At 31.5% G+C, this 27,023-nt stretch overlaps 2 protein-coding genes across 2 annotated transcripts in view; both read left to right on the top strand.

Annotated features, from left to right (window-relative positions):
* The window catches only part of LOC145321749 (uncharacterized), a 28,058-nt gene extending 14,997 nt beyond the window's left edge, over window positions 1–13,061 (top strand). The window contains exons 5-12 of the mRNA XM_080163320.1: window positions 1,395–1,451; window positions 3,213–3,264; window positions 5,229–5,364; window positions 5,732–5,812; window positions 10,303–10,407; window positions 11,034–11,105; window positions 11,960–12,063; window positions 12,877–13,061. Coding sequence (XP_080019446.1) covers window positions 1,395–1,451; window positions 3,213–3,264; window positions 5,229–5,364; window positions 5,732–5,812; window positions 10,303–10,407; window positions 11,034–11,105; window positions 11,960–12,063; window positions 12,877–13,061 — 792 coding nt within the window. The remainder of the gene's footprint in view (window positions 1–1,394; window positions 1,452–3,212; window positions 3,265–5,228; window positions 5,365–5,731; window positions 5,813–10,302; window positions 10,408–11,033; window positions 11,106–11,959; window positions 12,064–12,876) is intronic.
* A 452-nt stretch (window positions 13,062–13,513) lies between these two features.
* The window catches only part of LOC145321733 (uncharacterized), a 36,436-nt gene continuing 22,926 nt past the window's right edge, over window positions 13,514–27,023 (top strand). Inside the window, exons 1-7 of the mRNA XM_080163292.1 lie at window positions 13,514–13,628; window positions 14,901–14,936; window positions 15,448–15,555; window positions 16,521–16,686; window positions 17,049–17,166; window positions 20,750–20,842; window positions 22,024–22,120. Coding sequence (XP_080019418.1) covers window positions 13,514–13,628; window positions 14,901–14,936; window positions 15,448–15,555; window positions 16,521–16,686; window positions 17,049–17,166; window positions 20,750–20,842; window positions 22,024–22,120 — 733 coding nt within the window. The remainder of the gene's footprint in view (window positions 13,629–14,900; window positions 14,937–15,447; window positions 15,556–16,520; window positions 16,687–17,048; window positions 17,167–20,749; window positions 20,843–22,023; window positions 22,121–27,023) is intronic.

Below are 27,023 nucleotides of genomic sequence, written 5' to 3'. Positions count from 1 at the left end.
TTTCTCTACGGTTAAGAATCTTTGGAAACTTTGGCTTTAAAGGAAAATTATTTGGTTTAATAAATCATTGTTAAATGCAAAAATAAAGCACATAAAAAATTACTAAAACATAATATTAATCATAATTAAGTTTCATGCTTAGCTGGCTAAAGCCTTTTAAACTAAATATAATCGTCCTATACACCATTCCACTTAATAAAATTAACAAATTCTACCTGAAGTTCTTATGGTTTCAAATCCCTGGTATACTAGGGTCGTTCACGCACTATGAGACCAATGATAGGCCCAATTTTGTTCTCCGAAATCTTCACACACTCATATCTCATTCAAAAGTAACGAACGTGGGCGCATCAAAATATAAACAATCCATACCGCGTCACTTTATGAAAGGAAAGTCAAACAAGACGACATTTGCGCTCAATTTGGGATAATGATAAGGAATTAATTTCGATCTTGATAAACACAAAGCTTCCTCGAAAAGAGGTTAAGACAAAACCTTTTTAAAAATACTAGCAGCTTCGCCCCTAGCATATTTTTTTATTTTAGTTTTAAAAAAGAAAAAAGAAAATTTTATGGTGGGGGTATTTTTCATTTTTTGGGGGGATTGGGTGTGTCCCACCCCCCAAGAAAATAGTTATAAACCTTCCCAGGACCTATGAGAAGCTACTCTGTAAAGGAGAACCCGATCGGTTCAGCGGTTAGCGAGATCCTTTGGTACAATCAGACAGACAGACATCGTTCCACTTTGTATTATAGATTGGCTGTAAAAAAAAATTCAGGAAAAAGTTTTTTTTCGATTGACTTATAGTTATAAATTGACTTAAACCCATCTTATGGTATTAGATACAAGGACATAAAAACAAATTGCCCGCTATCCAATATAAGCATCTTGATAGCGGATGGTCTATAGCAGTTATAATTTTGGAAATGTCAAAACAAAAATAGCACAAAAACAACCAAATAACATAAATAAAGTACCAGGAAAATTTCTTGGAGATAGCTTATCATCCGTTGATAGCGGTTAGCTAGCCTAGAGCTGTTATATTATTAGAAAGGTCAAAGGTAACCATTTTCTACAGATATTTTCCGAGCCTCCAATCAGCGATACTCAATATTTGCGTCAGAAATAATTTTGTTAACATTATGTCTAACTTTATTGATAACTAGCGGCTACGCCCCTAGAGATCTCATGGGGGGGGGGGGTCGACCCTCACCTCCAACAATTTTAGTTTTAAAAGAAGTACAAAGTAGCATGTATTAATAAGAGAGGGAGAGGACTATTGACTGTAAAATACTAATTTTCCACCAGTATTAAAATAAAAATGAATTTTAATCTACGCAAAGCAGCCTATAATACGATGCGATAAATAACTATTATAATTATGATATTTTAGGACACAAGCTCCCTGAGAAGATTGGAACTAAATAATAACAGGATCTATAAACTACAGGTAAAAATTTAAAAATTTACAATAATGGCTTCTAATATATTTCCGTTAAATTAAAATGGTTTTGAGCTATACTGAAAAATCGTGTATAGCATCGTATCACGAATACTAAAAAAATCATAGACCTGAGGGGCCGCATGCACGGGCTGTCAAAACTTGTTTTAATTCATAACTTTTCATTTCAATATCCGCAGAAAACTGTCTATTAAACGATGCTATTATAATTATTTCTAGCATCGTATTATAAACAACTTTCTGTGGATTAAAAATGTACAATTATAAGATTAAAAGCAGTCTTTTAGCCCAGAAATTCCTTCCCCCAAAATAGGTATAAAAACTTCCAAGGACCTGTAAAGGAGAACCATACTGGTTCAACGATCAGCAATATCCTTCGGTACAAACAAATAAAGATCCTGTTACTTTATTATAAGGAAAAGCGGCTGCGCCCCTAGCATCTAGGGGCTCTATATTAAAGGGACAAAGGGATGCTAGACAATAACTTATAACCACCGCAAGGAACCTAGTAATAGTGTCTAACTTTTTATCTTTGTGACGTAACAAAAATCGAAGGATGAGAGGGGAGGTGGGAAAGGAAACCCCTAAAAAAGAGATGGATTTTTGTTACGTCACAAAGATAAAAAGTTAGACACTATTACTAGGTTCCACCGCAAGACTTAAATCGAAAAAAAAATGTCCTAAAACCATAGCAGGACCTTTATGAAGCTGACCTAAAATAGAGAACTCCATCGGTTCAGTAGTTATAGAGATCTTAAGCTTCAGACAAAAAAAGCTTATTACTTTATATATTTACTTACTAATACTATTATTATGTTCTAATAATCTAATTAACAATGTAATAAGAAGATAAATACATTATGAAATTTTAGATCCTGTTCACTTGTTTTTTTTGAAATTGTTCTTTTTTATAATTTTATTTTCTTTATAATCTCATTATTCTAATAACTAAAACTAATAATATAGGAAGAAAGAAAAACTATTATTAAATTTTAAATCCTGTTGCATTTTCTTTGAAAATTATTTCTATTCAAATTCTTCTCAAAAAGTAGTATTTTTCTATTATAAAATGTCTATAATATTTCTTTAGTGTATCCTTATAAGATATGGTCCTCCATTTCAGTAAAGATTCTTATTGGTCCAGGGAAAATTTATTACTATTACTCTTCACTCTCAATAGAAAAAAACAATACCAACCAAAAACAATTTTTCTACTTTTTCTCTCTGAAACTAAAATGCCCTCCTACCTTTCCTTTAGTACCTCAAAAAACCCTAGGATATAGGATTTAGATAATGATTTAATTGATTACTATAATGGCTAGCTGATCAGTGTTCAGTGTTTAGGTTCTATAATTTTTCATTGAAATCCCAAAGTATCCTTTTATATAATTTATTTGTAATCTGCGGCTACGCCCCTAGAGGTCTCTTGTGGCACTTTAAATGTTTTTTTTCATGTATATAATTTGAGTTATAATTTGTCTATGTTGCGTTCAAGTCTCTTCGCAAAAGCGAATTTTTTTTAAATTTCGATTTTTTGTGATTTCTCTTGGGAGGGCTGTGGTACCCTACCCTTAAATAGTTATAAACCTTCCCGGGACCTGAGAAGCTACCCTGCAAAGGAAAACCCTATCGGTATGGCGGTTAGCGAGATCCCTCGGTACAAACAGAAAGACAGACAAACAACCAGTTTGACATCATTTTATTTTATCTCTCCTAATATTAAAATTAATTGTTCTTGTTTATTTTCAGGAGGAATCATTTGGAAGCATTCAAAGAAATCTTGAAAGTTTGGACATTACAGGTTCTTTTAAACATTTCCCAGCGTACCTACACTATAATAAGTCTTTGTTCGCAGGGATGTAAAGGGATAAGACAATGGCCAATAAATTGATGTACACCCCAATGTTGATACACAAAATTACCACTTCTGCAGATTACAATTAGTGGTAGAAACATTTGGATACACTAAATTATCCAACCAATCAAAATTCCACAAAAATCCTCACGGTTGTTAATCCAACGATTATAATAAAATTTATAAATGAAGAATTACTACTAGAAACTTTTTTTTGATCATATGACATTATTATACTTATGACATTACACTTTTGGTTTTTTCTAAACAATAATAGCACCGTTTTGATATTAGTAGCAGGGCTTGAGAAGACTATTTCCTCTTTTTAAATAGCTTCTCAAGTCAATTGGACTGTTATTTGTACATCCAGCAAAAGTACTGGAGTTCTTTTAAAATGAATATTACATATTGTCTTAATTAGTTAAAAACCAGCGAAGGTTTTTAGCTATTTAACCTCAACAATCACAGGAAATTTTTATATTTAAAAAAATTGAATTGAAAGTGGAAGGTCGACTTTTCCCCTTTCTTCAAGTGCCCTTAGAGGCCTCTAGGGGCGTATCCGTTAGTAGTTTTATAGATTTCACAAAAAAAGATCCTACGAAAAAATCATGATTAAAAATGTTTCAAATTATGTACTGTCAATAAAAAGTTGCTAATAATTTTAAAAAATTCCGATAGGAAAAACAAGGATGACAACATCTATAAATACAATGATCAACAAATAAAACTAACAGACAAAAGCAAAGTTAGCTACAGTACTATTGATTTTAAATGATACAGAGATAAAGTTATGCCTTATCGTCCCTTAATCATTATATCAAAAGTTTTAAATCAATATTATGACTGTTAAAGATTTATGGTTCGAATGAAGAAAGTACGTAGGAACAAGCCCTAAATGTACAAAAGCTTCGAATAAAAAAATATTTTTCAAGAATCAAGAAATATAAATAATACACCTGTACTTAAATATTTTTAAATTGATTCATTTCTTACAAATCCGCGCAATGTTTTTATGTTCTACTAGCGGCTTCGCCCCTAGCCTCTAGGGGCTTTGCCCCAAGAGGTTTAATCAAACCAATTTTTCGTATTTTAGATTTAAAAGAAAAATTTAAAAATTTTGGATGGAGAGGGGGGGGGGGAATTTTTTTTTTTAAAAAGAAAAAGAAAATTTGGGGGGGTATTTTACATTTTTGGGGGGGTTGGGAGTGTCCCACCCCCCAAGAAAATAGTTATAAACCTTCCCGGGACCTATGAGAAGCTACCCTGTAAAGGAGAACCCGATCGGTTCAGCGGTTAGCGAGATCCTTCGCTACAAAAAAACAGACAAACAAACAGACAGACAGACAGACAGACATCGTTCTACTTTGTATTATAGATGACTGAACAGTGAACACGCAACCCATATTCTACAAATCTAAGCCTCTCTCACTATGTGTGTATCTGTACATGATTTGTAACTATTTATCTATTTATGTAATGGTGATGTTTTTAATACATTTGTTGTTATTGAATAATTTATTCATAATACTTTTTTTGAATGGAAAGGAAGGAGTTTGAACAACCCTACAACAAAATTAACGGAAAAATAGCCTGAAACCAACCAAGGACTTTAATCTATTACCATCCAGGGACCTATGTGAAGCTTTCTATGGATATAAAAATGTACATTTATAAGATTAAAACCGAAGGCACGGGTTCTAATCCTATGATTGTCCATTTTTATTTTCGTAGAAAACTTGATATAATACGATGCTATACATAACTGTTCAGTTTGGCTGAGAACCGGTTCTAGTCCACCGGATATTAATCGGTTTATTAGTATCAGGAATCTTAAGGTTTTTCTTTTGGACAATAAATCTATGTACATTGTACATACACCCTAGTTATGATAGACAAAACTACCCATTTAGGAAATCCTCTGAACTGTGACTGTGAGACCCGATGGCTGCGCCGGCTCATAGTGAGGCCAGAGCAGAGGTCACAGCGGTCTCAGAGAAGGTCCCAACGGAGGTCGTATTATGATTCAGATGGTACCTCTGCAAATAGGTAGGCTATCATTTTTAAAGGGTAGGTCCGTCCGTTTAATCTCTTTATGTAAATCTGGGCATTTTAGAATTGTCCTATTGATTTCAAACTTTGCATGGGTATTCCTGTAGCATTTAAGCTACAATGTTCATACGTCCATTTAAAAAATGCTTTTTTGACAACAAATTTTTGTATGATATAATTATCCTATCTAACAGATTTTTGAATTCCTAAACCAACAAAAGATTTTTTAGTATTATGTTTACATTTATAAAATACTTTTTATATTTTATAATCGGTTCAGCGGTTACTGAGATCTTGAGCTTCAGAGACACTGTTCTACTTTGTATTATAGATGAGGATTATTATGCTAATAAAATATTCTTAGGCGTACGAATTATTTTGGTTCCAGCGAGGAAGAGAAACCTGTGAGAAGGAATTATTATGGATCTAATAGCGATCCTGTCAGGTAATATATTATTATTGGTAAAAAAAGTTTGGACACTGTTACTTTGTACATTCCTATTCTGAAAATTCATTTCCGAACTAGATTTAACACCACAATCAATGCAATGCTATGGTATTACGAGCTTAGGGGTAAGAAAGTACCAGTCAATTCTCTCTCTCTCTCTCTCTCTCTCTCTCTCTCTCTCTCTTGATGTCAAATTAAGTTGAAATTACAAATAACAAAGTTGTATAACTAAAATGTATGTCATGAGCTACCTGCCAAAATTTTTATTTTATTTTAAAGGTCCTTGTTATTTGGGGGAGTTAGGAATATACATCTATTTTATATATTTATTTTCTTATCATCCACACATAAGCTCTGTGAAAATAGAGGGACATTGGACTGTTTATTACACACTAGTCCTCAAAGTCATATAAATAATAACGTTTTCTTTTTCTTTGGCTTAACAATCTTGGGGACTTTTATTGTATTTTGATTGGTTGGTTCATTTAGTTGAGTATCAAAACGTTTCAACCACTAATTGTAATTTACGAAGGGGTTAATTTTTGTATCATCATTGGGTTATACATCAATTTATCGGCAATTGTCTTATCCCTTAATATCCCTGGTTACAATCCGTGATTGCTGTTGAGCAAAGTTTATAGTAAAGATTTAAAGTTGTTGCTAAGGCGTTCACAGATTTCTTTCTTGGGGGTCGGGAGATTTTCAGTATTATTATAGTGGCTTAAGAGTAGGGGTCCAACCACTACAACCCCATTTATAAGGGTCTACACCCCCCCCCCCTGAACAGCCAATGGGAGTGTGAAGCTAAAATTTAGCACTCCACTTAAATTTAAAGAAGATTTTTTTTTTTTTAATTAGGAGCGTCATTTTACCTATCAAAGATGGCTTCTTTGACTTTTTGGTATTTTGATTATGTGTGAGGGTGAACATCCACTCCACAGAGTTAAATTAAATATTTGAACCATTTTCCTTGAGGGCCGTATACAATTTTGCTGAGGAAAAAACTAGTAGCTGATTACAAGATGTAAAAGCAGAGACACATTACAAACTTTCCCGATTTTGTATTACTTTTGAGGAACATGATTCCAGTTACGTCATATTTTTCTTTCCGAAAAAGGGAAGGGGGAAAGAAAAAAAAGGGAAGGGGGGAAGAAAAAAGAGATGGGAGAAAAGGGGGTTTTCTCCATCTCCTTTGAAGAGATTTTCTTACCCCCTTCCCTTTTTCGGGAAAGAAAAATATGGCGTAACTGGAATCATGTTCCTCAAAAGTAATACAAAATCGGGAAAGTTTTTAATGTGTCAAAAGCAGAGCTTGGCAGCCACGCGTCATCTGCGACTAAGCCTAAAAGTAAAACTTGTTTGGATGCTTTAAAAGGGAAAGGTTTTTTTTTTTTTTAATTCTGTAAAGGTGTGAGTTTTATGACCTAAAAACAGAAGTAGAATGATATAATTCACTACATAGGTGTATTCCTTATTGAAAAGAACTATAGACAACAACAAAATTCAAGTTAACGATACCCAATAATTGTAAAAAAAACCTGAAAAATTCGTCAAGTGCTTTGATAACGTCAAACTGACAATAATTAATTTTTAACATAATATATTAAAATTAAAACAGATTTTCTTTTGGATATTAGAGAGATATAGTAAAAGTAACTAGTAATCGTTAGAGATTGATTTTACTGATAAGCTCTTTATAGTGCCTATAAAAAAGTTTATAAATTTTTTAAAAGAAGGTGTATCAACTTTTTTTTTATAGCTAGCCGGTTCTTTTAGTAAGTAGTAGATGTAAAATTTTTCATAGAATTCAGATATGCAATCGGTTTTTTTGTAGACCTCTTATTTTTTAAGTAATTTAAGTTTTTAAAAAAAAGATTAAGTTGATTTTAAGGTACTAAAACGCAACAAAAAAAAGGAAGAAAATGTCCATTATGTACAAAAATAGTAAGATCTTTAATTTGACACCTTACTTTTTGAATTTTGTCAGGTAATTATTAAAAAAATTGATTTTTTTAAACCCACGAGAATAAAAACTTTGAACTTAATTTTATCATTTCACAGGTAAAAAAATATGGGTTAATATATACCTTTAGAATCAGAACAAAATATTACGAATCCATTGTAAGCAAAATTTAAAAAAAAGTAAAAAAATAAACAAATGGCCAATTATATTCTTTTTCAGGCAACACTTTCGTCTTCGCTTTTTTACCCCCTCTTTACCCCCTTCCCATTTTTATACTCAATTCAAGAATTAAGACGTTGCCTGTATAATATAATATGATATTTTCATATAATTCCTTTTATTGTAGTTTATATACTATATTGTAAACTTTTTATTTCAATTTTGCTTAGAATGGATTTGTAATACTTTTCTCATTCTAACAGTATATATAATGCCTATTTCTTATGCCTGGGGAATGAAAAAAATAAGTTCAAAGTTTTTATTCTCGTGGGTTTAAAAAAATCGATTTTTTCAATAATTACCTGACAGAATTGAAAAAGTAAGGTGTCAAATTAAAGATCTTACTATTTTTGTTCATAATGGCCATTTTCTTTCTTTTTTTTGTTGCATTTTAGTACCTTAAAATCGACTTAATTTTTTTTTTTTAAACTTAAATTACTTTAAAAATAAGAGGTCTACAAAAAAAAACCGATTGCATATCTGAATTCTATGAAAAATTTTACATCTACTACTCACTAAAAGAACCGGCTAGCTATAAAAAAAAAAGTTGATACACCTTCTTTAACGTAAAATCTTGAATGACGTCATGCTAGAATAATATGACGTCATTCGGGATACTTGGTAAAAAGACCAAACAATCCCATTAAAGAAAACTGATCATTACATACAGACGTACGGACAGACAGTGTGAGGGAAAACTAAGTTTTATAGAACACACTAGGCTTCTTTCAAAATCTATCAGTAAAGTGAAACCGGGAGGATCTTCTATGGGAGAAATTCTATAAATACGAAAAAAACTTTTTGGCATTCACAAAACTTGGAAATTTATTCTTCATCTAAAACAACCTTTTAGAAACGTCTAATAAATAGCTAGTTTTAACTTTAATTTATATTTTTGTGTTCTCATTTAATTAGTCTAAATTTGCTTTAACGATTGTTATAAGATTTCAAGGATAGATTCACATCGTTTTTGTTCAAATATTTGCTTTTATGGTCTGAGTGGGCTGTACCTTTCATAAGGTTTATAAATGGCTTGGGGTGGTTTTAAGCTATTGTTTTACCCCCGTTCTTACCTAGAGTTAATTAGTATTTAAATTTAGTGTGTGTGTTTGAACACAAAAACTGAGCATTTTAAATTGCAATATAAAATTTATTGGTGTTTGTTTAATAATTTATCAATTGACAGTACAATGCCAGGAATAAGGTATAACCAACAAGGGAAATAAACATAAAATAATATTTGGGGGGCAAATGGAGAGGTCGTCAATTTTACGATGTGTTGCCCCCCAACGACAGCTGAAAAACACGTAGAAGTTTCGTGATTTCTTTCCGAATTTATTTCGTCATTGGTAGAAGCTGGTACAATGCACTCAAAGTAGGGGGCGAATGTTTTGATCATTTCACTTGATTTTAAAATTCTTTTATTTTTCTTGATATTGGGCTTAGACTGTATGTATATATCTTTTTAAGCGACGCTTCTGTATAAGTCGATGAGTCGGTCGGTCACGTTAAAGTAGAAATTTAGCAGATCAAAAATATCATTTCCTTTGTGTTTTTGCATGAATTCAGCAATAATTTTCCAGCTGTATTATATACGTTTGGCCTATTCACTAAATGCTTTAGAGAGCTTTGCTTCTATTGGAAGTAATTGACCTTGCTTTTATTCTTTAATCAGCCCTTTGGATTAAGCCCGAAAAAAAGTATACCAAAACAAGAATGGCAACATCCATAAGTAGCGAAGCTCAAAATCAGTGTAATACAAATAAAAATTTTACTTGATAAAATAGGGAAATCACGAAACCTTTAAAATTACGAAAACTTAATTATCTAGGAATCGATCTAGCACGTCTACCAATAGACAAATTTTAATGAAACTTGATGGAAATATGTAGAATATGGTTATATTCCATCCCTGTTAATTTCAGCCGTAAATCCTGAATAGGTATCGAGAAAATCACGAAAACCTAAAAATAAAGGAATCAATCTAGCACCTCATGAATGAATACGAGAATTGGTATTTCTCGCATCGTTTTATAAACAGCTTTCCGCGGATATAGAATGTACAATTATAAGATTAAAACCAGTTTTTTAGCCCCGAGGTGCCGGATTCGAATGAATACGAGAATAGTTATTTCTTTCATCGTATTATAAACCACTTTCCGCGGATATAGAATGTACAATTATAAGATTAAAACTATATATATATACGATGATAGACATAGTTTTTTTCGTATGGATTAGAACCGGTTCCTATCCACCGGATTCGAATGAATACGAGAAAGTGAATTATATGTTTTTTTTTCAGAAATTATTTCGGTGCTGACGATGAAAGTGATCGTAGAATATTTGTGAGTGGGGAGGAGAGTGATAGTGCTGAGAAAGCAAGATCTGAAGCTTCTACAATTTTAAGGTAATTTCAGAGATCTTAAGGGATAAGACAATGGATGATAAATTGATGCACAACTTCATCCCCAATGTTAATTAACAAAAACTCAGTCTATAGATTAAAATTAATAGTTAACAAGTTTGTGTCAACGATTTTATAAAGTACCCAAAGTTTTTAACTAAACTTTGGGTACCGGTTAAAATTACTTTCCAATGTCTCTGGTTAATATGGATAAACAAAGATGGCAACATTAATAGAAGCGAAGCTTAACAAATTTAAAATGACTATAAGATACCATATGACTATTACTAGTGTAGATTATCAGCACTTTTAATTATTAAATCCAATATTAACATAAAATTTATTTTTTTGAAATTTGTCCAAATAATAAATTTTGCTTATTTATCTAAAATGGATTTTTATAGTGATATTAGGAATTTAGAACTTTCAAGAATTAAAGTTCTTTCGTTTTGATTTAGAGTTTTAAATATCAATATAGTTTAATAATGTGGATAGGACAATGGCAAATCAATTATTCATTTTTTCTTCAAAATTAAAGGTACAATTTTACAGCAGAGATTAGTGGTGAAGATTAATGTATCAATCATTGGCATATCCTTGATTACCTGTGCTTAAATATCAACTTTTAGGTCACCTGGGCCACGCTGCTATTTCCCCAGAGAACTGAGCGGTCAACCTGTTGCTACCATTAGGTCATCCAGGTATAACTTTTGATAGCTCAGCTACTTTTCATCTATATGTATAAATAATAGTCGCAGCTATCTAACTATCTATTTATTTATTTATCTATCTATCTATCTATCTATCTATCTATCTATCTATCTGTCTATCTATCTATCTGTCTATCTATCTGTCTATCTATCTGTCTATCTATCTGTCTATCTATCTGTCTATCTATCTGTCTATCTATCTATCTATCTATCTATCTATCTATCTATCTATCTATCTATCTATCTATCTATCTATCTATCTATCTATCTATCTATCTATCTGTCTATCTATCTATCTATCTATCTATCTATCTATCTATCTATCTATCTATCTATCTATCTATCTATCTATCTATCTATCTATCTATCTATCTATCTATCTATCTATCTATCTATCTATCTATTTATTTATCTATCTATCTATCTATCTATCTATCTATCTATCTATCTATCTATCTGCCTTTTTTTCCATATCTATATCAATATCTGTCTATCTATCTATCTATCTATCTATCTATCTATCTATCTATCTATCTATCTATCTATCTATCTATCTATCTATCTATCTATCTATCTATCTATCTATCTATCTATCTATCTATCTATCTATCTATCTATCTATCTATCTATCTATCTATCTATCTATCTATCTATCTATCTATCTATCTATCTATCTATCTATCTATCTATCTATCTGTCTATCTATCTATCTATCTATCTATCTATCTATCTATCTATCTATCTATCTATCTATCTATCTATCTATCTATCTATCTATCTATCTATCTATCTATCTATCTATCTATCTATCTATTTATTTATCTATCTATCTATCTTATATTAAGGTTCACATGTGACCCGAGTATGCAGGAGATAATCAAGGATGCCTGCCAAGCTCTGCCACTAAAAACACCTGTCCAGTTCCATGCAGCTTCCAGCACACAGACAGGTATACTTTCAGGAATCTAAAGGGATAAGACGATGGCCGATAAATTGATGTTCATCTTATAATGATACTAATGATGATAATAACTAAAGAACCAACCAATAAAAATTCAACAAAAGTCTCCAAATTTGTTGAGCAAACGAACAAGAAAACACTATTATAAAACTTTGTAAAAGAGAGTTATAAATAGTCAATGTCCACTCCCTTTCTCGATATACTTCATTCAGCATTTAGGAGCTTTGCTTCCAAGATGTGATGGTGGTTCGGTGTCCCACACCTAGCATTTTTCTTGCTTTGATGAGAAAATATGGCTATAGTCCCTTTCGTGGCAACGCCCCTTAATGGGCGATTCGTCGAATTTTTAAAATGGCTTTTGATAGGTTATTTTAGGTTAGGTTAGGTTATATTGGGTTAGGTGATTGCAACGCAAGGTTAGGCAATAGGCCACGCATGGTTAGATCCCCCCGCAGTGGCTAGAAATAGGAGAAAAGCTACTGTGAAAATACGAAGAAACGCCCCTTAAGGGGCGTTGCAACGAAAGGGACTATACCCGAAAATATTTTGTTGGATGGTTTTGGTTCTCGAGGTTTGGGGGTTATACCCGTTTCATTTTATCCCTAATAAAATAGCTTTAACAATTAAAGGACAAGAATATGTGATCTCTGAAAAGTACAACCCAATGCATAAAATTTGAATGTTACAATTATCTTTTAACACAGAAAATATTATTATTATCCATTTTAAAAAGATTTTCTTTAAGGTAAAATAATTTATATTTCTTATATATTTACCAATTTATTGATCCATTTATTTCAGGAATTTCTGAAACACTGGGTGCCTTCAACATTGAGTTCAGCACCCCTCTGCTTGGGCTGACAGGCGGCAGCACAACCTTAGCAGCTGGTGGCAGCAGCCAGCAGGCAGGAGTTGTCAGCTCCACAGTTCCCACTAATACAGGAATCAATAATTTCAATATAAATATTAATATTTTTTGCTTTTAACATTATATCTAATATTTCTAGGAATCCATTTTCAAATTCAAGTTAATAATATATACAATAATAGTTTTGAAAAAGCCTAAAATCATCATGATTAAAAGGGCCTAAGAAATACGCTTTCAAAATTGTACCTAACAGCTACAGGAATCAGCATACCAAGTTTAAAATCAAAAGGACAACTCTTACATGCTTAATCAACGACAAAAAATCCGTAAAAAAAACAAACCTAACTATAGAAAAACTTTCCTTTTAAAAACTTAGCGTTGCATATCTATAAAATCATTTTTCTACTAACTATAATATGAAGTAGTAAGGATTTTTTGTTTGTAGCTTAAGATATCAATATTTACCGAATTGAAGTGATTTGGTTATCCTTTTTAGAGAAGATTCACATATGTCCTCGGGTTTTAGGCTACAGCATTTTTAAACTTAAGTAGCCACCATTTGTTTTATAAATGAACACAAATTTGAAAGAATTGATCATTAATGAAGGAGGCACTACGACCAAAACTGGTTATGAAGCAGAACCATTAATGAAACCTGATTCTTCTGGGAGTGTGGTCACTTTAGGTAGGATATTAACACCCCCACCTTTCCTTTTAAAAAACCTGAGCAAGCATATTAATGTATCTTTGTATTGATCTACAGGGGCGTCCAAGCTTTTTTTTAAGGGGGGGTAATTCGGTTTTTTTTTGGGGGGGGGGGTAAAATGGCCGCAAATTTTTTTTACCTCGTCCAAAATTTTTACCTCGGGGGTAAAATTTGCTTGGGGGGGGGGGGGTAATTAGCCACCCCTGAAATCTGTTGGCAGGGGTAAATTTTGTTTACTTCCCCCCAAATTTACCCTGGGGTAAAATTTTTTGGGGGGGTAATTTAAATTTTAATAATTATATATTATTAAAAATGCGCGGGAAGCGCGCAAAAATTTTTTTTGTTAGAGATTTTTTATTTGGGGGGGGGTATTTACCCCTCCAAAATTGTTTGGGGGAGGGGGTAAATACCCCCTCCTCAGGGTAGGGGTAAATTTTAAATGGGGAGGGTAAAATGAAAAAAATTTTGGGGGTGCCCAAATTCGTTTACCCCCCCCCCCCTTGGACGTCTATGTTGATCTATTTTACTTTTGTTTAGTTTTTTTAAACATCTAAATATAAATCTTATCCATCTATCTTTTCGCATTCTATTTATCTTATCAACATAAACAAAGTTATCAATCTATCTAAAACCGAATCTATCTATTAATCTTATATAACAAAGATTTTCCTTTACGAGATCTTTTGCTTTGATACTTCTTTATTTGTACTTTGTCAATTTAGATAAAGAGGGAAATTTTTTCGCTTAATTTTGTTAAGTTGGGTTGTAGTCAAAGTGTTCTTAATCATACCCGAATTCATATTTATTTCAGTTTGACTTAATAAGAGCAGTTGAGTAAAACCCAACACCCAAATTAACGCAATAAAGTGAAAAATATGACCCTCTTCTCTTTATCTTTTTTTGTGATTATTATATAAAATGTTATATTTAGTTAATAGTTATGTAAGAAATATAAAGTTTCAAGCATTCTTTATCAAGTCTAAGTTCAGCTTAAAAAAATTAATGCTATTTCCTCATCTCCTTTCTTTCTCCATATTTTATCTCTCCTTCTATCTCTCTCTCTCTCTCGCTCTCGCTCTCTCTCTCTCTCTCTCTCTCGCTCTCTCTCTCTCTCTCTCTCTCTCTCTCTCTCTCTCTCTCTCTCTCTCTCTCTCTCTCTCTCTCTCTCTCTCTTTATCTATCTATCTCTCACTCACCCTCTCTTTCTATACTTATTTCTTTCTATCTCTCTCATACGCTGTTTTATTTTAGGTAATAATGGAGTGGATACAACTTCTCCCAATCCAGGTAGGAGGAATTAAACAAGACAATTATATCTATATGTATGGCAGCAACAGTTAGCCTATATATTCTAGTTTGATATTATGATAGTTAACTCAGGAATTATCATCTTCTGGAAATGGTCAGATGAATTTAAAATAAAAACCTATCCAGCACTAATAACTTTCGGCGTCTTTCCTCAATGTGCCTCAGGCGAGGTTAGGTTAGCTTTCATTTTGTATGGGGTTTCCGCATGGTTAAGGCCCCCAGTAGGGTTAGATATAAAGAAAAAAAACTAGCCCTCTCCTTTAATATAAACTAGCGGTTACGCCCCTAGAGGCCTCTAGTGGCATTTTAAAACTTTTTTTCTATGTTGCGTTCAAGTCTCTAAGTAAAAAAAATATTCGATTTTTGTGTGATTTCTCCTGGGTAGGTTGTGGTACCCTCCCCCAAAATAGTTATAAAGCTTCCCGGGACTGAGGAGCTACCCTGTTAAGGAGAACCCTTTATACTTTATTGTAAGGATAATTAAATTTAGATTATGAGTATGAGTATGTGTATTACTATTATGATGAAGATGGGGCAAATGGAACCCTAGTGGATGTTAAAGCTGCTACAAGCCATACTAAATCTATTAATATTACAGGTTAGGTTCATAGTAATGTTTAATGTATCACAAAGCAGGGATGAAGGGGTACTACATGTGTTTTTACCTCTTGATCCTTTACTTTCACGTTTTGTCATTCTATTAATGTTTCTAAAAACCAGGGAGGGAGGGGACATTGGCAGGGAGTAATGGGCAATTAATTCAATTTAAGAGTTTTCGCTGAAAGGCCATGAAATCCAGATTTATCCAGAAAATTTGAAGACAATTGTAAAGGGTATGTTAATCAAATTTAAAAAACTATAAAATAAGAAAAAAGTTCCATGAAAAATAAGCATTCATTTGCAAATTAGATTACCAGTACATCAGACTGACGTAACCATTCTGTAATTAATTACTAGAAAAATTGTCCCTGGAACTCATTTACCCAATATTCCTAAATTTGAAAATGCCACTATGTACAAGAATTAAATTTAAGGGTTCTTAAATTGTTTATTACACAAATATCACAATAAAGTTTTTATCTATGAAATGGTGTTTTATGGAAGAAAAAAAATTTTAAAACCAGCCTTCTCATAACAAATTTTTCTGCCTGCTATATTCAACCTCAGCGAGTTAGCGGCAATTCTTGCACATTCCCTTTAAGTCAGTACCCATAGTCTGAGACTCCTAAAAATTGAATGTTCGATCCATTGTCCCCTAACTCCCTGGGACATTGAGCTGTTTATTGCACTAGTCCCCAGCGTTTTTTAATTGTTGACTTAGCGATTTGGGGACTTCAATTGAACTTTGATTTGTTGGTTTATTAAGTTGAGTGTCCTAGCTAAGACTAATTGTAATCTACAGAAGGGGTAATTTTTGTGTAACATCATTGGTGATGTTCTTTAATTTATCAGCCATTGTCTTACTCTAATTCCTTTAGATCCCTGCTAAAAACAGTTTTTCTTTTTATATATTTTAATAATATAGCGCCATCTAGAATTAAAATTTTGAACTAAATATTTTAGTACCCGAGACGCTTGCACTGAACACCAACATCGGTGACACCCCGACCATCTATGCGGGCATCACCAACTCATCTGAGAAAGTGGATAATGGGGAGGAGACGAGCAGTGAAGCCCCGGGATTCAACCTATTTGGAATACCCCTACCCTCATTCCCTATTTCGTTAAGGTAAGATTTTGTGTATTTTTTCTATATGGACTAGCTGTGCGAGCCTATCAATTAAGGGTTCCTTTGTCTGAGAGTTGGGGTTAGAAGACATATATGCAATAAGAATAACATAAAACCATTTTATGCCTTATGAGAAGCTTTCTTAAAACTAAAAGCTCCCCTCCCCCTTCCCTTTTTCTTTTCCTTTTATATGACGTTACAGGAATCGTCTTCCTTAAAAGTGACACAAAAGTTATGTAGTTTAGTCTTTCTCTTTAAATTGGGTTAAGAAAGATTTGTAATTGTATGCTTTTTTAGAATAAATTAAGTTTTTAAAATTACTCTGAAACTTAACAAATATATAATTAATTATTTTTGTTAAGTTTTGGACTAGTGCCGACTATTAGCAAGCTGGTGGCTAACGGAGGTCTGTTGCCTATCGGAAGAAAAGGGGAGGCGGCAGATCCGGGCAACAAAAAGGAAACCCTGTCTGATATAAAGGTTATTACATATATATATTTTTAATGTAATAAAAATCAGGAATCATTTTCTTGGCTGGCTTGGAGTTTGGGTATTAGAACCAGTGCAACTTTTCTTATTTTGGCTAATTTTAAAACTTTGGGGGCTAGCGCCAATAATGCCACTAAATTTGTCTGGTGGCTAACGAAGGTCTGTTGCCTATTGGAAGAATAGGAGAGACTTGGACTTTGGGTACTAAAACCAGTGCAACTTTCTTATTTTGGCTAATTTTAAAACTTTGGGGACTAACGCCTATAATGCTGCTGTGGCTAACGGGTTGCCTATTGGAAGAAAAGGGGAGGGGACATATCTGGGCAACAAAAAAGGAAACCCTGTCTGATATAAAGGTAATACATATCTATTTAAAATTTAAAAAATCATAATTTAAGAACATTGCTCTTTAATTAGTAAACAAGGATGTCAACATTCATGAGTAGTAATGCTAAAAATTATTGATGAACTATGGAGCAGTGTCACAAAAAAACATTTTACTTAATAGAAATAAATCACAAAACTTTTTAATGATTTAAAAAATCTAGTTATTGATCTAGCACCACAACCAATAAGCCTATCTTAATTAAACTTGGTTAAAATATGTAGAATATGAACTTTGTTACTCTCTAAAAATTTCAGTTGTCTATCCTAAATAGGAGCTGAGAAAATCACGTTTCCCTCTTTCTACTCCTAAGAAAAAATTAAAATTGCAGCAGTTTAACTTTCACAAAGCGTTTGACAGCATTAATAAGAGTAAGCCTTAGGATATGATTACGATATAAATTTAATATATAAACATAAAGGAAACCCTGTCTGATATAATGGTAATACATGTATTTCCAATGTACTAATAATAATATAAGAATATTTCCCTTTAACAATTAAGATACACATAAGCAAATATATAATTTGTAAAAAAAAAAAGGTACACTTTCTTTTACGCGTATAAAAAATTTGTAGATATAATTATAGCAGTTTGACGTTAACAAAGTGTTTGATAGCATTAAAAAATCAAAGATTACTAATCACAAGAATATTTTTACTATAGATATGACAATTTCAGAAAATTAAATAACAAGAAAGGTTTGTAAGGGTTTGATTTGATTACCATGTGAAATTTCTTAGTTTATGCCTTAGCTTGTTAACGATTATTGAAAAGTTGCGCTGACTATCGTTTTTCTTTTAATAAATTTATTAGAAAGGGGGAGGTAGGTTATGCTAAAATTCCGTGAAAGTGTGAGTTGTAAGGATTAAAACAGTGGTAGAACGATAATATTCACTAAATATGTGTATTCCTTATTGAATAGAACCATAGACAAAAAACACCTTTACGGATTTTTAGCACAACCTACCTCCCCCTTTGTACAATTTGATTTTGATGTATAGACATATTTTAGCATATAGACACAAATAGGAACAAAATTTATGCCTAAGGGAGTACAGCTTTTAAGATGCGTAGATGCATGGGATGTGAAAGGAGAAAGTCGCTCAAAAAATCAGCATGGGATGTCATAAATATTAGGGATTATCCATCTCTTTTTTTAGGGGTTTTCTTTTCCACTCATTCTCTCCTCATCTCTCATTTTTATGACGTGAGCTTTTTTTGATCGACGTTCTCCTTTCACCATGTGAATTTTAAAAAAACGCATTTTTTACGAATATGTTTTAACACGAAATTTATATTCCATAGCACTATTTTTCACTCACTCTGTTTACATTTATATTTCTGTTTGTACTATTTATATATGCCTGTATGTAACGTATTGTGATTTTAAGATTATGTGTTTAAAAACTCTTTTCTTAACTTTTTTTCTAATTTATTTCATCCCAGGGATCTAAATGAATAAGACAAAGACCTATAAATTTATATATTTCTCCAATGATGATACACAAAAATAACCCATCTGTAGATTACCATTGTGGTTGAAACGTTTGGACACTCGACCTAAAGAACCAACCAATCAAAATAATATAAAAACTCCCCAAAATTGTTAAAGCAAGGAATGAGAAAACGTTTTTGTTAAATTTTGGGGACTGGTATAATTAACAGCCAATTGCACCCCCCCCCTCTCTCTCTGTATTTTATCCTTATGTAAAATACTAAAAACTGGAAAGAAAAAAAATTACTTCTATAAAAAATATTAGAAGATAAAAGGAAATATTAGATAACAAGAACTACATTAGCCTTTAATGCGAAGCCTATAATAACTTTTAAAAATCGTTACAAAGTTTTATTAGAGTTACACTAAATTAGTTTTCCGATCCACCTATTCCAATAAGTTTTATAATCACTTTAACTTTTTCGTTGGCTCAAACTTTTACTGCTTTTTAAATTTAATTGGTTAGTTCCAAGTTAGTAATAACCATACTTTTCGACCAATAATTTTAATCTACTACAGTAGGGGTAATTTTGTTTATCATCATTGGGGGTAGTATATTTACCCCCCCCCCCCCAAACAATTTTAGGGGGGGAAATACCCCCCTCCCAAAATAAAAAATCCTTAACAAAAAAAAACTTTGGCGCGCTTCGCGCGCATTTTTAATACTAAATATTAATACATTATCAAATTACCCCCAAAAAAAATTTTACCCCGGGGGTAAATTTTGGGGGGGGTAAACAAAATTTACCCCTGCCAACAGATTTCAGGGGGGGTAATTACCCCCACCCCTCCAAAGCAAATTTTACCCTCGGGGTAAAAAAAAATTTTTTTGGGGGGGGTAAAAAAAATTTGCGGCGCGCTTCGCGCGCCATTTTACCACCCCCCAATAAAAAAGCTTGGACGCCCATGTTTTTATCTCTTTTAATTTTTAATTTTAAAATACTTGAAAAGTTGTCTATAATGCGATAAAGTAGAGGAGCTTAGAAGAAAACATATTGAAACCCATATTTTCCATTTTCTTGGAAATGCATTAGTAAAATAAAACCAGAAATTAAATGATTAAGGAACTGTAAAAAAAATTTTTATTGATTAAATCGACTTGAAATACCCTTATTGAACTTTTTTTCATGATCTTCAAATTAAAATATAATATTTATCCTAACAAAACTGGTTTTGATTATATAGTTGTACATTTTTATAACCACTGTAAGTTGTTTATAATACAATGCGATAAATAACTTTTATCGTCCTCCTATCCATGTAATCTTGGAGGATAATAATTGCATGAGGAACATGAAGAAATTTGCAAAACTATATAGATGGCCATTTACAAAATTAGATATTACATTTTATTACATTGAAACATGGATTAATTGTACAAAAGTGAAATGCATATAGAGAAACAAGAAGAACGAATAATCCCCCAACCTTACCCCTCTCGACAAATATCGAAAATAACGAATTAAGAATATTTTAAACAATATATATCTTTTGATGTTTGATCAACAGACTGACAGACCAAGTAAATTATATAATGGATGTTCAATGGTACAGGAAAGGTTCATTAAAATTATAGCTGTTTATCTTAAATAGCCAATAAAATCCCATTTCCACATAGCTATACGGACGGACGGACAAAGTGAACTATATAATAGCTTTGCTGCTACAAATTAAACTTATTTAATTTTCAGGCTGTTTTGAATACACTAAAAGACCTGACCCGAGGCCCTGACAAGGGGGAACATGTTTGGGTTGACTCGGTCAAAGGAATTGATTTTAAAAAGGTAACTATTTTAACTACTTAAAGTTAGTATGTTTTTCAACCTATTTTAAAAAAAAGTTTTTCAACCTAATTTTTAAAAAAAAAAACATTATTCTAAGACATGCAGATATATTTAGATTTTAGCAATCATTTTCAATTCATTTTTTCTAAAACCATATTCAGAGTTATGAGACATTAGATAAAACAAATATGATTAAAAACATATTACATAAGTTTATAAAAAGATTGTCACAAGTCATGTTGAAACTTATTACAGGATGATAAAAATTTACTACTTTAACAACTGTTTATAAATAATTTTGATTATGATCATTTAAATAAAGGCATGTCCTAAATATATATAAGCCATGATAAATTTGTTTAAGCTATAAGGTTGTCCAATTTATAAGAAAACAAACTTTTAAAACAAAACAAATCTATATTAATGCTTACTTAAACCTAAATTGTGTTTTCAAAAACAAATTTTTAATTTAAATTATTTTCTGCTACTTGGCTGTGTTAATATAAGCGACACCATTAGTTGATTTTCAATGATCCAATAGGAAGGTTGCACAAGGTGGTTGCGATGGAAGATTCAGTTATTTCACTCTTTCTTCCTCTAGTCTTTTTCTCTAATGATTTAAACGTAGCTTACTTTCGAGAAATAGTCAAACATTGTTAAAATTTTATTTTTCATTACTATGTTAAAATGTTTTTTTTTACCTAATACATTTAATATTTTGAATATTGTTTCTTAAATGAAAAACCTATAAAAACTCAGTAATTTTTAAGTTTAAGCTGCTAAATAACATAAGACCTATAAGGATTGATTGAGTGGGTCACCAGTTTGTGGAAGTACAGTTATTTGACTCCTACACCCTCTATTCTTTATATATTCAATTTTATGTTACTAACCACAGTTCTGGAATCTCGATCATAAAGTTTTTTTATCCAATCTTTACAAGAGAGGTATTTTTGGGAAGGGGAATATATATTGAAAACGCCTATTGCAAATAACTTTCAACTCTAATTTCTGCAGATTTTCTAATTTACATAGGCATTTTCTATATATATTTTCCTTTCCAAAAATTCCTCTCAAGTGAAGATTGGATAAAAAAATCTTTATGATCGAGATTCCAGAACTTAATAACAAATAAATATCAACCTACCATCCTAATATTTTTAATTTATTTCCATCATCAGATTGGATCCTTATTCCCTGGAATTTTAACACCTAAAACAGACGAGGTGACCAAGAGTGAAACTATCCAAGGGTATCCAGCCACTCTACAAGATGAAGGTAAGGAATCGTATTATAGACAATTTTCCGCGGATATTCAAGTGAATAATTTTAGGGTTAAACCCAGATTTGTTGGAAGCCGAGGGGCCAAATATCCGGACTAACAAAACTAGTATTAATCGTATGATTTATATTTCAAAATTCGTGGAAAATTGTCTGTAATACGATGCTATACATGATTTTTCAGTATGGCAAGGAACAGGTTCTAGTCCAGGGGATAATAATCTGTTTCAAAGCCATACTGGAAAAAATTATAGAATTAGGGAAGATAAGATTATGTTCGTTTGGCATACATTTAAATATGTTAGACGTTCGTAAAGTGTGTTTCAATGCATGGACCTAAAGGAATAAGACAATTGCCGATAAGTTCATTTACAATGTACATTCCCAACTATGATACACAGAATTACCCTTCCCTAAATTAAAATTTGTGGTTGAAATATTTTTACACTCAATTTAATTAATCAGCCAAAATTAATCAAAATTCAACAATAATTTTAAAGTTATTAAATCAAGCCAACAAATAGCAAAACTTTAGTGAAAAACTTTCAGGCCATGTGTAATAATTAGACCAATGTCCCCTTCCTCCCTGGTTTAAATGGTAAAATTTAGTATAAAATTAAGTGGGTGTGTTTTTGTCGATTTGATTTGTATATTTGGCAATATTTTTTACTCTCTAGCAAAATATTATCTTCTCACTGTCTTAAACACAGTTTACTGTTTAATTGCCATTTTTACCAATTGCCAATAAAATGTGATTGTCAAATTTATATTTTTCGTGACGAAAGATGTAAATTGTATACTGCCTCATATTGATGTATTTATATTATAACCTTGTTTATTTGTCGATATGCCCCCTTCGTCTAGAGCCTTTTACCCCGATAATGGCACCCCTACCATTTTACATTTATCTTTGCTTGACCTAAAAAAAAAAGAAATATTGTTCTTTTTTTCCCGAGATAATCTTTTGATTTTAATTGCCATATTAAATCTTTAAATAGTAACTAATCGCAAAATAATTAAAAGTTTTAAAATATCTGAATCGTATAATTATCAGTTTTGGTTATTAAAGATTTTTGGATTTGTTTTGTATAATAAGAAAATTTGGATTTATTTCTTGGGTAATATATCATTATCGTTGGATAAAAATTAGAAATATTATAAATTTAGAAATTTATTATGTACAGTTTTATTTTATAAATTAGCCTAGTTGCTTCGCCCAAAGCCTCTAGGGGAAGGGATCACTATAACCCATTCGGATTATTAATTTCCGAGATCTTTTGGTTCAGACAAAAATTATTATAAAAAATAATTTTAGATATGGTTTTTTATACATCACTAAAATATATAATATTCGGTTTGGATTAAATAATATGACCTTGTAAATGTCTTTTTTTCCTTATTTCTATCTCTTCCCTAAAACCAATATTTTTATAATCAGATGTGAAGATATTGTAGACAAAAATATAAGATTTTCGTTGTAAGACCCTAGTAGTTTTTAAATCTGACAAGTAGTGACAAAACCTTGTCTAATCTGAGTTTTGACAGGTTTTCCTCAGGTTTTAATCTGCCCGCCCCTCATCAATCAACTCTGACATTTGATTACATTTCGTCAGATTGTAATCTGACAAAACCTGTGTTTTTGCGCAAAAAGGTACTAAAACTCAGATTACTCAGGATTTGCCGCCAAATTTTTAATCTGTCGGGGGGGATTTCAGATTATAATCTGACGAATCTGACTCAATGTGAGCAAAGTTCAGGTGATTAAGATCGTAATCTGTGATTAAATTGACCCTCAAAATTTGCCCAGTTAATCCCTTATCTGACATTTGATGACAAACAGTCATACTCTAACCTGACATTTGATGACAAACAGTCATACTCTAACCTGACATTTGATGACAAACAGTCATACTCTAATCTGACAAGTGATGACAAACAGTCATACTCTAATCTGACATTTGATGACAAACAGTCATACTGTAATCTGACATTTGATGACAAACAGTCATACTGTAATCTGACATTTAATGACAAACAGTCATACTGTAATCTGACATTTGATGACAAACAGTCATACTCTAATCTGACATTTGATGACAAACAGTCATACTCTGATCTGACATTTGATGACAAATGGTCATACTGCTAACTGACTTTTAGGGACAAACAGTCATACTCTAATCTGACATTTGATGACAAACAGTCATACTCTAATCTGACATTTGATGACAAACAGTCATACTCTAATCTGACATTTGAAGACAAACAGTCATACTCTAATCTGACATTTGATGACAAACAGTAATACTGTAATCTGACATTTGATGACAAACAGTCATACTCTAATCTGACATTTGATGACAAACAGTCATACTCTAATCTGACATTTATTGACAAACAGTCATACTCTAATCTGACAATTGATGACAAACAGTCATACTCTAATCTGACATTTGATGACAAACAGGCATACTGTAATCTGACATTTGATGACAAACAGTCATACTCTAATCTGACATTTGATGAAAAACAGTCATACTCTGATCTGACATTTGATGACAAATGGTCATACTGCTAACTGACTTTTAGTGACAAACAGTCATACTCTAATCTGACATTGATGACAAACAGTCATACTCTAATCTGACATTTGATGACAAAGAGTCATACTCTAATCTGACATTTGAAGACAAAGAGTCATACTCTAATCTGACATTTGATGACAAACAGTCATACTCTGATCTGACATTTGATGACAAATGGTCATACTGCTAACTGACTTTTAGTGACAAACAGTCATACTCTAATCTGACATTTGATGACAAACAGTCATACTCTAATCTGACATTTGATGACAAACAGTCATACTCTAATCTGACATTTGAAGACAAAGAGTCATACTCTAATCTGACATTTGATGACAAACAGTCATACTCTAATCTGACATTTGATGACAAACAGTCATACTCTAACCTGTCTTTTGATGAAAAACAGTCATACTCTAATCTGACATTTGATGACAAACAGTCATACTCTAATCTGACATTTGCAGACAAACAGTCATACTCTAAACTGACTTTTATTGACAAACAGTCATACTTAAGTCTGACTTTTAGTGACAAACAGTCATACTCTAATCTGATGTTTGATGACAAACAGTCATACTCTAATCTGAATTCAAGTAAAAATTAGTCATACTCTAATCTGACTCTTAATGACAAATAGTCATACTCTTTATTTAAACAAATAATAATTCTGATATTTTGATAATAGCAATAAATTTTACGAAATTGAATAATTTTTACACAAAAATAAAAAACTATAAAATTAAGTGATGGTATTTTCTGGTTGTTCTAGTTGTGAAAATGGGTCAACAGAAGTAACTATCATAAAAGATTTTGTACTTATGTAACAATCTTTTAATTAAGTTATTCTATTGAAAGTTGTCTCTTTCTTGGTTTCTCATTTCTTTGTTTGTGTGGTAAATGCATCAAAAAATGTTCATCAACAATTTAAAAATAAGTTATGATGTAGTTTTAAGATTTTAAAACCACTTCAACACCAGACTAAAAATAATAAACAACCTGACATTGAAGTGATTCTAAAATTTTGTGTTAAATTAATTATTGACAGTAGGTAAACTAATAATCAACAAATAATATCTAAAGGGATAGTTACATAAAGTGCATTTAAAAAGTTTGATGGCCAGCATAAGTTACAAAAATACCATCTAAAATATATAATTTTGTATTAAAATGAAAAACAATCAATAGCCACCACTGGACTAGTCATTTTTAAAACTACTTGGTAGAAAATTGAAATTATTTCAAAGGTATGTCCTCTAGATAAACTATTGAACATAAAAAATATGAAGTTTACTTAATTCAAGTTTAAATGCATTTCTTGCAACTACACCTTTGATGCAAAAATAAGGAAAAATTTAATACTATTAATTAGATATCTATGAATATTTGATTTAAACATTCAATTAAACAAATTAAACAATTTATTAAACTAAATAATAATATTATATCAGAAAAAAAGAAAACTAAAAAACACAGAATATGCAACAATATTTTTGTTTTTGTTAATGTTGCTAAGATCAAGATTCATATTGTGATTTATTTGAAGTAGTTTCTATATTTTTTTAATACTCCCCCTCCCCCCCATAAAGTTTTTTTGCCTTTTATTTTGAATGTTAGATTTACAAAATTTCTTTTTAAATTACACAAATATGCAATCTTTACTGTAATTTTTTTTACTCCTAGATGCCACCAATTTTTTTGCACGAAACACAAAGTAACATTGATAATAATCCTACTAAAACCTTTTTTTAAATGCCTCGGTACTTAAAATCTAAAGTGTTCTTCTAACTTTAATTTTACCTAATTTTAAATGAAAATTTTTAAAACTTTCAGTCTGTATGTTTGGCATGTAACATCCAATTAATATTTCAAAATAATATTCAAAGATTTTAAGCCAACAAATTAGAGATTATAGAACCAGTATAAATTCCAGTCCAATGTCCACTCCCTCTTTGGTTTATGCAAATATCTTGATTGTTATATAACACAAAAATTTAACCACAAAAACGATTATCTAGGGAAAAAAACTAACCGGAAAGGATATCTAAAAAGATACAACACAAAATATTTTCTCCTACTATATAAATTTTTAGTTTTCCTTCTAAAACTTAAACTTCACTGTCTATCTATTGAAATTAACAATTCATATATTTGTTTCTCCTTATATAAAAGTAACAGGATGTATATATGAGAGTGTCAGTTTGTCTCTTAATACAATTGGATCTCTCTAACTGCTGAACCAATATGGTTCTAATTAACAATGTAGCTTCTCATAGGTCCGGAGAAGATGTTTTTTACCTTTTTTTATAAAACTA

The sequence above is a fragment of the Acartia tonsa genome, chromosome 6, assembly GCF_053477335.1.
Source record: "Acartia tonsa isolate MP-2025a chromosome 6, ASM5347733v1, whole genome shotgun sequence".
Classification (NCBI taxonomy): domain Eukaryota; kingdom Metazoa; phylum Arthropoda; class Copepoda; order Calanoida; family Acartiidae; genus Acartia; species Acartia tonsa.
The sequence above is the reverse complement of the archived record's forward strand: the minus strand, read 5'-3'. Positions and strand labels throughout refer to the sequence as shown.